The sequence below is a fragment of the Manis pentadactyla genome, chromosome 8, assembly GCF_030020395.1.
Source record: "Manis pentadactyla isolate mManPen7 chromosome 8, mManPen7.hap1, whole genome shotgun sequence".
NCBI classification, from domain to species: domain Eukaryota; kingdom Metazoa; phylum Chordata; class Mammalia; order Pholidota; family Manidae; genus Manis; species Manis pentadactyla.
Window position 1 is genome coordinate 54,136,365 of NC_080026.1, and position 14,861 is coordinate 54,151,225.

General features: G+C 41.9%; 1 protein-coding gene across 1 annotated transcript in view; it reads left to right on the plus strand.

Annotated features, from left to right (window-relative positions):
* The first annotated feature begins 400 nt into the window (after positions 1-400).
* The window catches only part of ACTN2 (actinin alpha 2), a 69,937-nt gene continuing 55,476 nt past the window's right edge, over positions 401-14,861 (plus strand). Inside the window, exon 1 of the mRNA XM_036919331.2 lies at positions 401-715. Coding sequence (XP_036775226.1) covers positions 590-715 — 126 coding nt within the window. The 5' untranslated portion in view covers positions 401-589. The remainder of the gene's footprint in view (positions 716-14,861) is intronic.

Genomic DNA, 14,861 nt, shown 5'->3' on the forward strand with positions numbered 1-14,861 from the left:
ACGGAAAACGTGAATATGCAAATCATAAGTAGAAAATTTGGATGCGTTGGGGGTGGTTAAGGACCCAGGCTGTGGGTGTTCCTATCCTGGCCCGCCTACGCCCAACCGCACAGGAACCGACTCAGGCACCCCCAAGTCCAGCAGCGCCGAGAGCCAGAAGGGTGGTGGGAGCCGCGAGCAGCTTGCAGCAGCCTCAGTACGCGGCGCAGAAGGCTGTGACGGCGGCGGGAGGGGAGTCCCCGGTGAGGCGCTGCGCCCTTGCACGTCGGCACGTGCTGGGAAGGCTGGCGCCGGCGGGCCAAGGCGGGGCTGGCCGGGACTGGGGCGGGGCGGGGGTGCGGCCACGGCCGCGGCCACGTGAGGGGCGGCGCGAGTATTAAGCTAAGCGGCGGCTGCCGGCAGCCCGAGCTGGTACTTCGCCCGCGACCCAGCGCCCAGGCGTGCTTCCCCGAGAGGAGCCGCGCGAGAGTCACCCCGCGCCCGTCTGCCCGCCGCCCGCACCCCGCCGGCCCCGCCGCGTGTCTGTCCGCTCGCCGGTCCGTCTCTCCGAGCCCCGCGCGCCCCGCCGCAGCCCCGGACACCGACCATCATGAACCAGATAGAGCCCGGCGTGCAGTACAACTACGTCTACGACGAGGATGAGTACATGATCCAGGAGGAGGAGTGGGACCGCGACCTGCTCCTCGACCCCGCCTGGGAGAAGCAGCAGAGGAAGGTCAGCAGGAGCCCCGTGCCCGCCGTCTGCGGGCTTGGCTCGCACGCGCGCGGGTACCCTTACCCACGGGTGGCGCCGAGAGGGCGCTGGATGGAGGTGCTGTGTTGCCCAGTGTCATCGCAGCCCGGTGCCCCATTAGAAAGAACACGTCCAGGGATAGGCACGAAACTGGGCATCTTTGTGTGCGCGCGCGGCAGGGTGCGAGAGCGCGCGCGTGTGTAAGTAGCAAGAGTTACAGGAGGAAGGTTAAAGGAAGAACAGTGCGGTGTACGTTTCTGTTCTATCCTGCGCCAGTCCAGAATCTTCGAGTCTTAGGTCTGCCCCTGACCCGTTGAGTGTGTGACCTTGGCCACAGAGCTGCACTCTCCTGGCCCCGTTGTGTCCGTTTCTCTTTAGCCCAACTCTTCCCAAATGTAAGAGGAACATGAATATCATCAGATCATTCCGGTTTTCACAGGGCTGCTCCAAAGAGTAATCGAAAATTATTTCTTACGTGTTTTGGGCTCCTTAGAAAGATGCTGTACGAACACCAGACATTCACCGATAAAGTCATGATTATTTCACACCCTATTTATGGTTTATTGAGGTAAGCACGCGCGCGGACCAGGGAGTCAGCCAACTCTAAAAGCTCCCTGCCCATCTTGGTTGGTGTCTCCGGGGGCCCAAGGGAATATTCCACTATTTCAAGGTTTCTTGATCCCCTTGTCTAGAGCAAGTAGGGAATGCTCACCAGGAGGCTAAATCCCGCCTCCTGTATGGGCACGGAGCCTCGCTGGGTCAGGCAACCCAACACAGACCTGCTAACCCAGCCGTAGACGAGAGTGTCATGGTAAAAGGAAAGTGCCCAGTGCTTTCCCCTCCCTGTTTTTCTGGGGGTGGGGCAAAGTGCATTTCCCTTCTAAGGGCCTATTTTTCAGTGAATTACCTCTGTTGACCATATGTGTGCATAGTTAGCGCTCTGTGTAGCTGCCGCTGTGGTGATTATGTGATTTGAGTGTATGAACGTGGCAAACAAATACGTCCCATACTTCTCTCCCAACAAAGAGTTATTAGCTGGAAGGAGTGAGGTCCCATATTTGAATACTTGTCAAATAACCAAGCATTATTTTTATAGCAAGATTTCTCTTTTGTTGTCCATCCTATCTTTTAAAATACCACTTACTATTATTTTAAAGCTTTAATTTAGCTGCATTTCATTCTTTACCTTAGTCTCCTAAGATTTTCACTGTTCCTGCCTTCTTGGAAAAAGAGAATGGGAGTGATAAATAGAAGATGAGTCTATAAAGGAAACTACTTCATACCTTTTACAGATTTTTAAATGACTATTGTGAGGGAAATGCATGGCCCCAGGATTGTGAATTGTCATTTGGACTACTTGATGCACCATCAGTCAGCCAGAAGTTAAAAAGTGACTTTAATATTTAACAGTGAGTGTTTCTTTTTAAAAAAATTTTCCCACAATTTGACTACTACAGTTTGCATGGATTTAAGAAAAAAACACTCCTATATCTTTCTTTGAAAGATTGCTTTTTTTCCTGTGAGAACAGTAAAGTAGTGAAGAAGTTGGACAGATAGTCTGCCCATCATTTTTGCAAGTAATCATCTAATCACAGTGGTTTCTGTTGATATGTTTTGAAAAGTACAGTACAACAGCAGTACAGTACAACAGCAGGATAGAGGCTAATGTCACTTTCCAAAAGCCACATTGACATATGTCTTCTGTCATATTTAATTTTTTAACATGCTCACAATGTTTTGGGATACAGTGGCATTTGTCATTTTACATTTGGAATTCCTATAGTATTATTATTATTATTATAAGTTATGAATATTATAAATATATAAAATGATTATAATTTATTGTTAGTATAATAAATATTATACTTTTATAGCACTTAAAGTAATATTATTAAAAAATAGGTATACTTCTTAGTCCCAGTTCAAAATAATGCTAAAAAACTAAAAGTGAGAATTCATTTTTTCCCTAAGATTGGTTGAGTGTTGAAGATGCTGGGGGAAAACAAAATGCTCTGTTAGGACATAGACTTGAGCGGTTCCAGAAGATACTGGGGGTCTACTTTTGGTATAGAACCTAAGCAAGTTAATAAAATACTGCTGAACTGTGAGCTCAGGGCAGCCAAAGCAGTGGCCTCTATTTATGTCCTATGAGACAAACTCTTGGAACAGGGCAAGGATAAAATGCCGTTGTTTCTATTGTGGGCTACCTTTGCACACTTGCCATTTCAGTGATATGCTGGGTATGAGATCTGTCAACAGATGCTGGTAACACAGATGACGTTGGTAGTGTTACAATGGATGGGGTGCCTAATTATATCCACAGTTCAGAGAGTCTCATGGGCTGTGGTAATCCTTGCTCTCTGGTGTGGAATTCCTTGCAGTACTTCTTTTTTGTTTTTTTATGAGAGACCTTTTTTAAAATTGTGGTAAAATACATATAAAATGTACATCTTAACCATTTTTAACTGTACAGTTCAGTAGTGTTAAGTATATTCACAGTGTTGTGTTTTACAATCTCCAGAATTCTTCATCTTGCAAAGCTAAACTCTACCCATTAATAACTATCCATCCCCTCCCCCCAGCCCCCGGCAACCACCATTCTACTTTCTATCTCTATCAATTTGACTTCTCTGGTTACATCATTTAAATGGAATCATATAGTATTTGTCCTTTTGTATCTATCTTATTTCACTTGGCATAATGTTTTCAGGGTTCGTTCATGCTGTAGCATATGTCAGAATTTCCATCCTTTTTTAAGGTTGAATAATATTCCACTATATGTATATATTACATTTTGTTTATCCATTTGACTGTAAATTTACATATGTGTTGCTTCCCCTTTTGGCTATTGTGAATAGTGTTGGTATAAATATGAGCATACAAATATTTCTTCATGGCCCTGCTTTCTTTTTTTTTGTATCTGGAAATAAGATTTCTGGATCATGTGGTAATTCTGTTTTCAATTTTTTGAGGAAGAGGAATGCTTTTCCAAAAGGCAATTCAGAAGATGTTGAATTTTAGCATGAGTATGTACAGGCATTTCAGAGTGCTCCCCTTACCTGCCAGGGTTGTTTAGTAAACAGGGGTAGGAATATTTATGTTCATGTAAAGTAGACTCTCTTCAGCAGACTTTTGAAATTTCTAGAGTTTGGTTTATAGAAGCAAGCTCCTCCTGAACTCAAGACACACATTCAGCCTTTAATTCATCCCAAGCCTAAGCAGGAGGTGACTTGTCAGGCCAGCAATGCTGAGTATGTGTGCTATCTCCATAAGCACAGGAGCTGTCCTTCACCAGTCCAGGAGGCTAGAACAGACCTTTTAAGGAAGTGCCCATGTGTTTCAGTACATGAAGAATCCTTACATCCTTACTCTCTGTGTGGCTAGATGATCCATAAACTTCTCTATCAGTTGTTGGGAGCATAAGAGAGTCATTTGTTTATTCCATAGAGTTCTGATTGATTTTATTAGTTTCTAAAGAAATACAAGTTCTGCAGGTTCACCATTTAGACAGACTGATTTGCCATTCACCTTGCAGCACCTCCTGTCAGTCTTGTCATCCAGCCTAAACTGTTGTCATGTTGGGCCAGGCTGCAAGGAAGGACACATGTGTGAGAGCAGCTGCCCACAGCCTCTGGATTGAATAGTCTGGGAACCTGAGTTTGCCCTTTTTAGTGTCCTGTGGGGAGCAGTGGCTGATTAAGGGTTCAAGGTGAAGGCTCTTCTCCCCTGCACAAGGAAATAGCCTCTGGCATGAATTTTTCCTGGGAGAAAGGCACTAATTGTTCCAGCAAGGTGAAGAATTAAAGAAAAGCTTGTGTGATTTTTCAGTGCCCTGAGGTCCAGATAAACCTCAGCTCTGCCTGGGACTCTTGGTTTGGCCATCAGCAAGTCACTAAGCCTTTTGAGTTTCCATTTATTCATCTAGAAAATAAAGATAAATGTTTATGTGTCTTTCTTACCTTGCAGGAGTTTCCAGGACCAAATGGTTAAACTAATTTAGGGTGAAGGGGCTTTATACACTGTAAATGTTCAAATATTATTATCCTTGTTCAGCAAATATTTGTTCATTTTATCAGGTGCTTTAATAGTAATCAGCACTATGCTTGGACTCATGAGAGATGATGAAGCATAAGATTTTCTCTTTAGTGACTTTGTTCTATTTTTGTTTTATTGTGGTAAAATATACATAACATAAAATTTACTATCTTAACCATTTTCAGGTATATAATTCAGTGACATTAGTACATTCATATTATTGTGTAACCATCCCGAACTGAAACTCTATCCATTAAACAATAACTTCCTATTACCCCCCTATGTACTTTTTAAAGATAGGATTTACACACTTGAACACTTAGAAAATAATAAATCATTTACCCTTAAGTGCCAGATGCTTGTTGTATAAAGAAAAAATTGTAGGAGGTCAAATGAGGAAGATCATTGTGGGTGAGAATAATGAGGAAACAGCTTTATAAGCAAGCAGGACTTAAATGGGCCTTAATTTGAGTAATATCTAAATTAGCTGAGTGGAGAAAAGGGAAAAATAGCATTCCTGGCTAGATAAATAGAGCAAACAACTTCTTGGGGTTTTTGTTTTTTTGGAGAGGGCATGATAAGTGTGGTGTCATCATACTAAGTGTTTATTAACCCTTTAGCACTCTGCAAGCACCCTTGCAGCCATTATTTTCCAGGATCTCCTTACTTACCCTTTAGTTATGAGGGAACAGGCTCAGAGAGGTAAAGAGTACAGAAGGAGAAAGTAACCCAGGTGGCCAGACCGGGATTTGGGTCTCCCGACAGTCAGCTCCATGTTGTTGGATGTGTCTGATGCTCACGGTGTGTGTGAGGAAGTGTGAAGAGGAGATAGGCTTAACAGAAGCTAAATTCAGATTCGGATTAGAGAGGAAATCAGATAGGGCCAGGGCACAGAGGACCTGGGATGCCGGGGTGAGTGTGGGTTTTCTTCTCCCACCAGTGCAGAGCTCTGGAGGTGTTTGAGCTGGGAAGGGCCATGCTTAAAGATGTATATTGTTTGCAGAATGAATCAGAGAGGGTAAGGGCCTGAGGCTGGGAGACCCAGGTAAAAAAACCTGTTATGGGACCATATGGATTAGAATCTTCAGGGCTCATAGAAGCAGTAGTAAGGAAGACATCAATTTGAGAGTGATCAGGAGGGATTAGAAAAAGTATTAAATAACCCCATGTTGTTCCACGGCAAGCTGTTGTATAAATCCAGTTAAGCAGACATGATCTCACCATTAGAGCTCCAGAACTTAAAACTCAAGACAGTGGTACTGACAAATAACAAACTAGTGAGGAGAGGCTGCTTATCTGCCCAGAGCTTGTGTCTGGATGGAAAGCTAAATGTTTACAGGATATGTCATTCAGTGCAGGGAGCGCTAAGGGATGAGTTATGTGTCCATATGGCCGTTACCTGACAGGTGGGCTGGAGTTTCAGGTAGCCTTTCGATGTCCAGAGAGGGTTGTTGATGGGCTGGTGTGTAAAGGAAGAGTCTAGTATTAGCCCTAAGAAACCTCTGCCCCAGAGGGACTGTATTCTGAATGTACACTTGGTTTGCTGTGCAGAATCCAAGGTGCAGGAGTCATAAGGTAGAAATACCTGTCTGGTCTCTGTATCTTCTCTCTGGCACTTCGGTGGTCCTGGGTTCTGTGCTGCCCCATCAGCCAGATTCAAGGGAGAAACCTGTACCCAAAATAAGATTTTCTGTGAGTGTGGGAGGAGAAATAGAACTCTTAGCTGGGAAAGTTAATTAACGCAGCTTCAGAAAACTGTCAGAAAGAGCTGCATCAGCCACTGCAGCTGGGAGACACCTACAGAAAAGATACAGAGCTGGAGTGGGCGCCGAGCTACCGTGCAGAGCAGAGGAGTCAAATCAGAATACGTTGGAGGACAGTCAGGATTGTACCGCTGTTTCCCTGGGAACAGGACTAATTCTTCCAGAGAGAACAGAAAGCAAGGATTGGGGGGGTAAAGCTTGCTCACTACTGGGCTAGACAAATTTCAAAGGAAGGAAAATCTTGAGTGCAAGAAATGGGTCTTTCTAAAGAAGTCTGAGGAACAGTTTTTACACTAACACATATCCAAGCCTGTGCACACACACACCCCACTCCACCCCACCCCTCCCCATGATTTTCTAGATCAGAAACTGGAAGGTGTTTTTACCTGCAGTCCTACTGAGCAAAATGTAAACAAGCACAGCCCGATTGTTCTTTTTTAATTCATTTCGCAGATATTTATTATTGTCCTACTAGGGGCCAGTGATGGAGGAGTGAGTTGATACCACCTAGGCTTTAAGGAGTTTTTACAGCCTAATTCAGGAGACAGAAAGGTCAGCAAGGAACAGAGAAGGGACACCCAGGCCAGTCAGGCTGGGGAAGGAGAGTAGAGAAGGTCTCCAAAGTGCCCCTCCTGCTGGTCCCCTGTCGTGGGGAATGGAAACCCCCTCCTCCCTGGAGCCCAAGCTGGGAACAGAGAGTTAGGTGTGTTCCCTCCCTCCCTCCCAGCTCCTGTGGAGCCTGCCCTTCCTCCCAGTAGGTGCTTCCCTGGGTTTCCTCCCTGGATCAGGCTGCAGCCTCCTGCTTCAGCACCCTTCTTCCACAGGTCATATAACTTCAGGTCTCCTCCATGATGCTGGCAGGAATGAGCTTTATAAAACAGAGGCCTGGCCAGGGCATTTCCTGCTTAAAGTCTCTCTGTGGTTCTTACTGCCTGCAGGAGAGAGGTCAGACCTCTGAGAGTGGTTTGTGAGGCCAGGCCTGAGCTAACCTCAACTCCTCTACTTCCCTGCAGGTTCCAGAAGACCCAGCCCTGCCCTCACCCTCACCATGTTACTTGCCCCTTTGCCTTATACCCAGTCCCTACCTCCCCAACCCCTCCTGGGACTTCTGCTCCTTCAGGCCACTCCTTTGGGAGGCCCTTTAGAACATGGGTCACCTGGAGTCTTGGTCTCCCCTCAATGCTCTTCTTTGATCCCCTGGGTCTGGCACTGGGCCTGCTGAAGGTCTGCACTCATGTTTGTGGAATGAAGGGACTGTGAGTCACATTTCTGAAAATATTTTAATATCACTCAAAATTTTAAATCTAACAACTGAAAAATTTTCTTGGAATCTTTATAATTCCTTGAGCTATTAGTATATTACCTCCCACTCACGCTGGTTGTTTAATCCTTTTAAAGCATGTTTTCTTAAATTATATTCTCAGGTCCTCACAGTGATGGAGTTGTCTGACTTAATTCTTATTCTAAGACTGAGCCTTCAAAGGCAAGCTGCTAAAAAAAATCCTTGGAATTTAGGGAATTTTTGGAATTAAAAAAACATCATACATGCAGATTTGTTTAAATTACAATAAAATATGTTACCATATTAACAACCAAGGTTCCAGTAACTCTAATTTGATTTGAAAAGACATTTTTTTCTAGATGAAAAAATTTCATTCAATTAGTAAAGAAAATCCCAAATTGATTAGAGACTCAGATAAGTATACATTTAAATTTGTATTTTTGTATATAAAAACGTGGTAAAAATTCTTTTTCAGAAGGTGTGCTCTGTGTCATAGTAGTGGAACTGGGAAATAGAGAGTAGGTGCAGGGGATTCTGAAGAGTGTGTATGATCCTGGAAAAGAATCTGTGTGAGCAGAACTGATAGGTGCCAAGTCCAAAATAAGACATTAGCATGACTTTCATTGTTTTGTTTGTTTTTGCTGGGGAGGGGGAATATGTCAGTGACAGTCCCTAGAAATGACTGTACATTGAAAATAGATTCTTAGTAGCATCCATTACAACCTTTTCATTAAAAGGCACGCTAGCATGGAAGAAACTCATTTTTTAGTGATTATGAGGACCCCGTAGACAAGTAGGTGACTGTGAGATTGTTCTGGGGGAATGAGGAACAGTATTTAATAGGAATACATAGACAATTATAACTGAGATTGGCAAATCAAGAAATCCTATTTTTTGGAGTCATAAGGAGACATTAAGTTACTTCAGCATAGTCAAATGAGATGTAAAATAATAATTTAGAAGGTAGGTAATCTCATTGCTCTTCATAAAGATTGAGATACATGTTACAGGTTGAACCATACGAAATTCTCAATGCTGACCATTTTGACCTCTAAAAATTGCAATTTCTTATGGTTCAACCCAAGAAAAGCACGTTACCACTATTGTCGCACTGAGTTTGAGGTCCTTGACCAATATCACACAATAGCCGAGCTTTAAAACTGAATTGTAATCATCTCTATAGCCTTATCTCTCATGCCCTTGGCATTCATTTGGGAAAGCAAGGCAGGTGTTGGGTTTTGTAGAAGTTATATATGTGATGTTTGAGTAGCACAGAAAGGGCAAATAGTGGATTTGTGGCATCTTACTACACTAATGGACAGTGACTGCATTGGGGTATGGATGGAGACTTGATAATATGGGTAAATGTAGTAACTACATTGCTTTTTCATGTGAAACCTTCATAACAGTGTTTATCAATAATACCTTAAAAAAAAAAGTGAGGTTTCGATTGAGGGCTGATTTCCAATGGAAATATCAAGGAGAAAAGGCCAGGCTAGGAATTTAGCTTTAGGAGTTCTCTGGTCAGAGGCAACAGTTGAAACTGGAGGGACGGGAAAGCAGAAGAAGATGCACCTGGAAGGCTCTGAGGTGAGCTAAGAAGGGCATCCTCCAGGATGAAGCAGCTCTGACCTGGACCTGGACGCATCTACTGTCTGGATGAAAACCTGTGTGCATTTGGTGATTTGCAACTGCTTGAGCGGTGGAGATAGCTTTGATTTTCTTCCTGGAGCAATCTTACCTTGGCATTCCACTGGAACTTCGCCAGTCAGTCTGAATCTGGCATTTGAATCAGTTTAGTTGCTGGAACAGAATCTCAGGGATTTGGCACTGTGGAATAGGTATCTTCTAGCTCATGAGATAAATTATGCTGTCAAAGGAAGTGAAATGGTATAAGGAATTATTTATGGTGTTGTGCTCGAGTCTGACATAAAAGCCTCCCAGAATTGGAATGGCCAATGGTAGGCTTTATTGAGGAAGACTTCACTGAAAATTTGCAAGGGTTACTGAAAAGAGTAGCATTTCTTTCATCTTGACATCCTATGTGTAGAATTTAACCCTGAGATAGCTTTCCTTCTTCTACCTTATCATTTATAAAATTAAGGACATGAAATGAATTACTGTTCTCAGTTAGGTGTTTTGGTTTCAGGTTTTAAAAAAATATCAGTGTTTCGGTATTAGACAGTATTAGTCATGAAAATGATAGATGACATCTACAGAATTGTAATCAATTGAGAGATTTCCTATAGAGGGTAATATTTTTCTATTTTGAAACAAACACATGTGAGTGGAGGCCAGAGTGAGGGTCAAGTTGGGCTGGGATGTGGGGAGAGGTACTAGTTGGGAAAATGCAAACCATGTGTTTTACATTTTGCAAACTGTATAATTTCTATCCTGTTATTGCAGTTTATGAAATAGATGGTGGCTGAGTATATACATCATTGGGTGCCTTGATCTTCTTATATTAAATTTTGGGACAGAGAGATGTTTTAAATTTTTGTTCAGTATAACACCAAAATGAAAAGAATTCCAACAAGGCAGTTAAAGTGATATTTTGCTCTGTTTTTTTTGCCAGTGGAATAAGAAAAAAGAGCAGGAGAGGATTTGGCACATTTTTCTTAGTATTTCAAAATATTCACTGTGTAAGGCAGAGAAGCTGTTTATTGAGAATTGCCAGGTACTGTTTTAACTGTAGATATTATTTTATTTGATCCCCACAACAGTCATGAGAGATGAGTATTTGTTATCCTCATTTTTTAGCTAGGGAAGTTGAATAACTTGCCCGAAGGTGGTTGAGGGTGGAAAAGTGGTAGCTGGAAAATGCACAGAGAATTTTGTCTAAATTACGAAGAGATATTATGTCTCATGGATGAAATTTTGTAAAATGTGGACATGCTAATTACTTTATTACATAGTGCGGTCTACAAGTGGCAGAGCTGAATCTCGAATGCAGGCTACTTAACTCAGAAGTGCTTCTAACTACTAAACTTCTGTCTGTGCTGCTTTCTGCTCAGGTCTGTCGCCAACAACCTAGAGCAGAGCCTGGGATTCAGTATTCCTAATTTCTCACTTATCAGTAACCTACTGCTTCTGTGGAAGGGGTGTGTGTGTCTGGATTTTTAGTTTCTAAATGGTTACCACTAGGAACATCTGATGAGAAAGAGAAAACTAAATTTTGAAGCGTGGTAAATATTGTCATTCAAGGTTTTTTCCAAGCCAGCCTCTAGCAGGTGCTTTGTCCAACAGAAATGCTGAAGTAGGACAGAAGGGATGCCAAGAAAAGCCAACTAATCCTCTCATATGGAATCTTATAGGACATGCCATTAAGGGCATATCTTTGGAATTAACTACTGGTCTGAGTGACTCAGTTCCAAAAGTAGCCAGAGTTCAGGATGCCTAAGTATTTGAGTCAACTCCTTTAGGGAACTAGAAAATGAGACTTCAAGAGGTAGCAAGAGCACAGATTAGAGTTATCCTCCTACAGGCATGATGTCTTAGTAGACAGGAACATGCTCTGCGATTTGGGCTCCACAGAGAAGTGGCCTAACATGTTGTGAAATGGAATGGAGGTACCAAGGACTCCCTTTACATTTTAAACACCCTGCTTTTCTTTTTTTTTTACTTTAATTAAAGAAGTTTGATTTCTTACTGTGGAAAATTTCAAACACACACAAAAGCAGAGAGAATATTAGAGAATATTGCGAACCACTCTGAATTTAACTGGCCAAGGAAAACCCCAGTTTCATGAATAGACGATGCCCAATTCTTTTTTTCTCCCAGCTTTATTGAGGCATAATTGACAAATAAAATGTTGTATGCATTTCTAGTGTACAACATGTTTTGATATATGTATACATTGTGAATTGATTACCAGGGATGTCCCCTCTAAACAGGAAAAAAAAGTTTTTATGTTCAACAAATGTCTTATTCACTAAACAAAATTTTGAAAGAAATTAGCAGGAAGAGCCGAACAGCTATAGTGAGTCAATTGTTGCTTGCTCTACTTGTACATCTCCCCTGACCTCCAGATTCTCCTAATGATTTCTCATGTTTTTTATAATATAATGTCTGTTCTTAAAAACTTAAGTTTCTCCACACCTGCCTTTCCAGAGATTTTTAAAGGTGACTAATATTTTAAAGGTGACTTTTGTTAGACAATAATCTTGTTGTCTACTTCCAGGAAGTCCCCTAATGGTGACTTTCAGATCCGACAGCAGAAGAGGGTAGAATTCTGCTAAGGGAGCACTTCTGGCAGAGGTGAAGCCTTGCAACATCCTGTAAATGTGGATGGTTACCCACTCTTTGTGCCCAATTATAAAGTCAGTACTGATTGAATGTATGCTATGTGCAAGGAGTGCTTCCATCCTCTTGCTGCAAACTGATCTCTTCAGCCGACCCTATAACCTCATTTGGGTTTATTGGTCTGGTCTTCTCTTAGCTCCTATGACCATGGCTCCTCCTGCTTTGCCCGGTGGGCCTGTGTCTGAGACAGGAGGTGGAAACAATGTCTGAGAATGCTGAGTTTAATACTTCTGCATCTTTATTCCCCCAGAGTATAGCTGGAGGAAGGAGAGAACAGACATTTAAAGGGTTCTTGGGCAAAGGTTATTTTTAGGAGCGGTCTTGCCAAGACTGCTTCCAGGGATTTTATTTAGACAAATATCAAGCCCTTGTCTGCTTTGATATGGAAAAATTGCTAGCGTAATCCTGGAAGTGATGGGGGCGCTGCATGCATACCACAGTTCTGGGCTCCCTCATTCCTCACAAAGATTCTTGTTTTGTTTTATTGTTTTATTTCATCTTATCTTACTGTTTCCCCAGCTTTATTCAGGAATAGTTAACATAACATTGTGTAAGTTTAAGGTGTACAATGTGTTGCTCATGTCTCAGGGCCTATATTTTCATGAAAAGAAATGAGGAAGGAGGGGGCATAATTTCAGAGGTGGGGGAACCTACATCCAGGTTTGCCCAGGACATCCATCCCCACTTGTGACTGTTGTCCCAGAGACTTTAGAAATAGGATGTCCTTTGACTCTTAGATGTGGTCCAGTTTAGAGTACAGACTTTGGCCCCTCTGTTCCGAGGAAAGATGCAAGGCAACCTCAGAGATGGTTAAAATAATGCTGAGTCCTAAGTAATTTATATACAGGATAGTAATGACTTTCCTCAAGTTTATTTCTGAACCTTAAAAAATGCAAATACTGGTGAAGTGAGATTTCAGATACTTTTTCTCATTTAAGTACCAGAATCTAGTAATTTCTGAATCTTCTAAATCATGAGTTCTTTAGGAGACCAAGCCTTGCAGATAGCTGTGGCAGGGAGAGATATGGGACCGCCCTCCTCCCTGGAGGCCTCCTGTGGGCCAACTTCCCCTCTGAAATACTTTTGGTATTTTATATGTTATCTATATAGTTTTGTAAATATTATATATACTCAGACTTCAGACAATTTGATATTAATATGTGCTAGGCTTTAAGATGCTTAGTTGTTTGAAAAACTAAGGATTACACATTCTATAAATATATGAGCCTGTCACCGTCAGAGCTCTCGATTTGTGCTGGCAGTTTAAATCTTCTCTTAAAAGAATGATTTGTGTTCAGACATTTGAAAATCTGGGAATGGAGTGGGGGCGAATATACTTACTGTATGATAAAATCATGTTTAATGTAAAAAATCTCCATGTTTCCATAATCAGACACAGGTGGAACTGTCCCCATTGGAGTCCTTTAAGGACTTGGTAAGGAAGCAGGAAAAATCTTGTCAGAAATACCTGGTGTATGACAGTTGGTTCTATTGCTCTAACTGGTATCTGCGTAACTGGATATGAAGGACTCCAGAGGATTTCTATTCTGCGGCCCTTAATCTCGGACAGTGTGTACCTCCTCCATTAGAATTTAAAAATGTGATGTTGAAATAGGGATTTTAACATGAAACTTCAAAAAGCTAGAAGTAGCACTTCATTAGCTGATTAATCTAGTTAATTCAGAAATCTTGTGTTGCTGGATTATATCCAATTCAAGTAGGTTATAGCCAATCCTTGTTCAGGTAAAAATAAGGAGGATTAATGAAGTAAAGCTAGCTAACATAATTATAGATAACCAGGAAAGAGTGAAGACTCTAGGTTAACAAGTTATACATACTTTCCTGAGTTTACTTTTTAAAGATACATTTAAAAATAATTGCATAAGTCATACTTGTTCCTTGTAGAAAATACAGATACATTTTTGAAGGTCACTCGAAAAAAACTCTGCCTGCTAGATCGCTTAGTGCTATGGTATAGGAGCATATATTTATGGTTTTTATACTATAATACATAATTGCCTGAAATGGCTTAAGATACAAAGCCTTTATTATATACTTCTGTGCAACTTTTCATTCAGCAGGAGTCCTAAGGAAGAACTTTTTGATAGAGGAGATCCCAACCTGGTTCCCTCCAGTGTGGAGTGGGCAGGAACAGCTTCCCCATTTTTTTTTATCATTCTGTTAACCAGAGCTTTTCCCATATATAAAAGAAACCTGTACACCTGCTTGACTAAGGGCTCTTTCTGACTTAGAATTATGCTGTTGTCCAAAACACCAGTGCAAAGAATGTGTATTTCAGAGAGCTGTTTCATTCTAAATGAATACTTTAATCTCTCTGTGTAGGCAGCCATTTATTTGGGTCCCTGAAAATAGTAACAGTATGGTGAACTTGAATTAAAGAATATTTATTTTGCTGTCTTTGTAGTACAAGTTGCTTCCCTAGTCACTGGGGTGGGCTGAGGAGGGGAAACATCAGTTTGCTTCTCTTGAAGCTTGAATTCACCCTCAAGGAGAGAATATTGAAAGGACAATAAATGGTGCTATTGCCTAAAACCAAGCAACAGTTGGGTCTGCCCTGTCACAGAGCCACATCTTGCACGTAGTTTTCCAGGCTCCAAGGGAACAAGTTATTTTGGGAAGCGTAGCTCAGTATCAATCATATGTAAGGCTGTTTGTTTGGAGCCTGAAATGCTTGCTTACCAGAAAGTCCTCAGAGGAATTCTCCACGTAGGTCGTGCCAACTTGG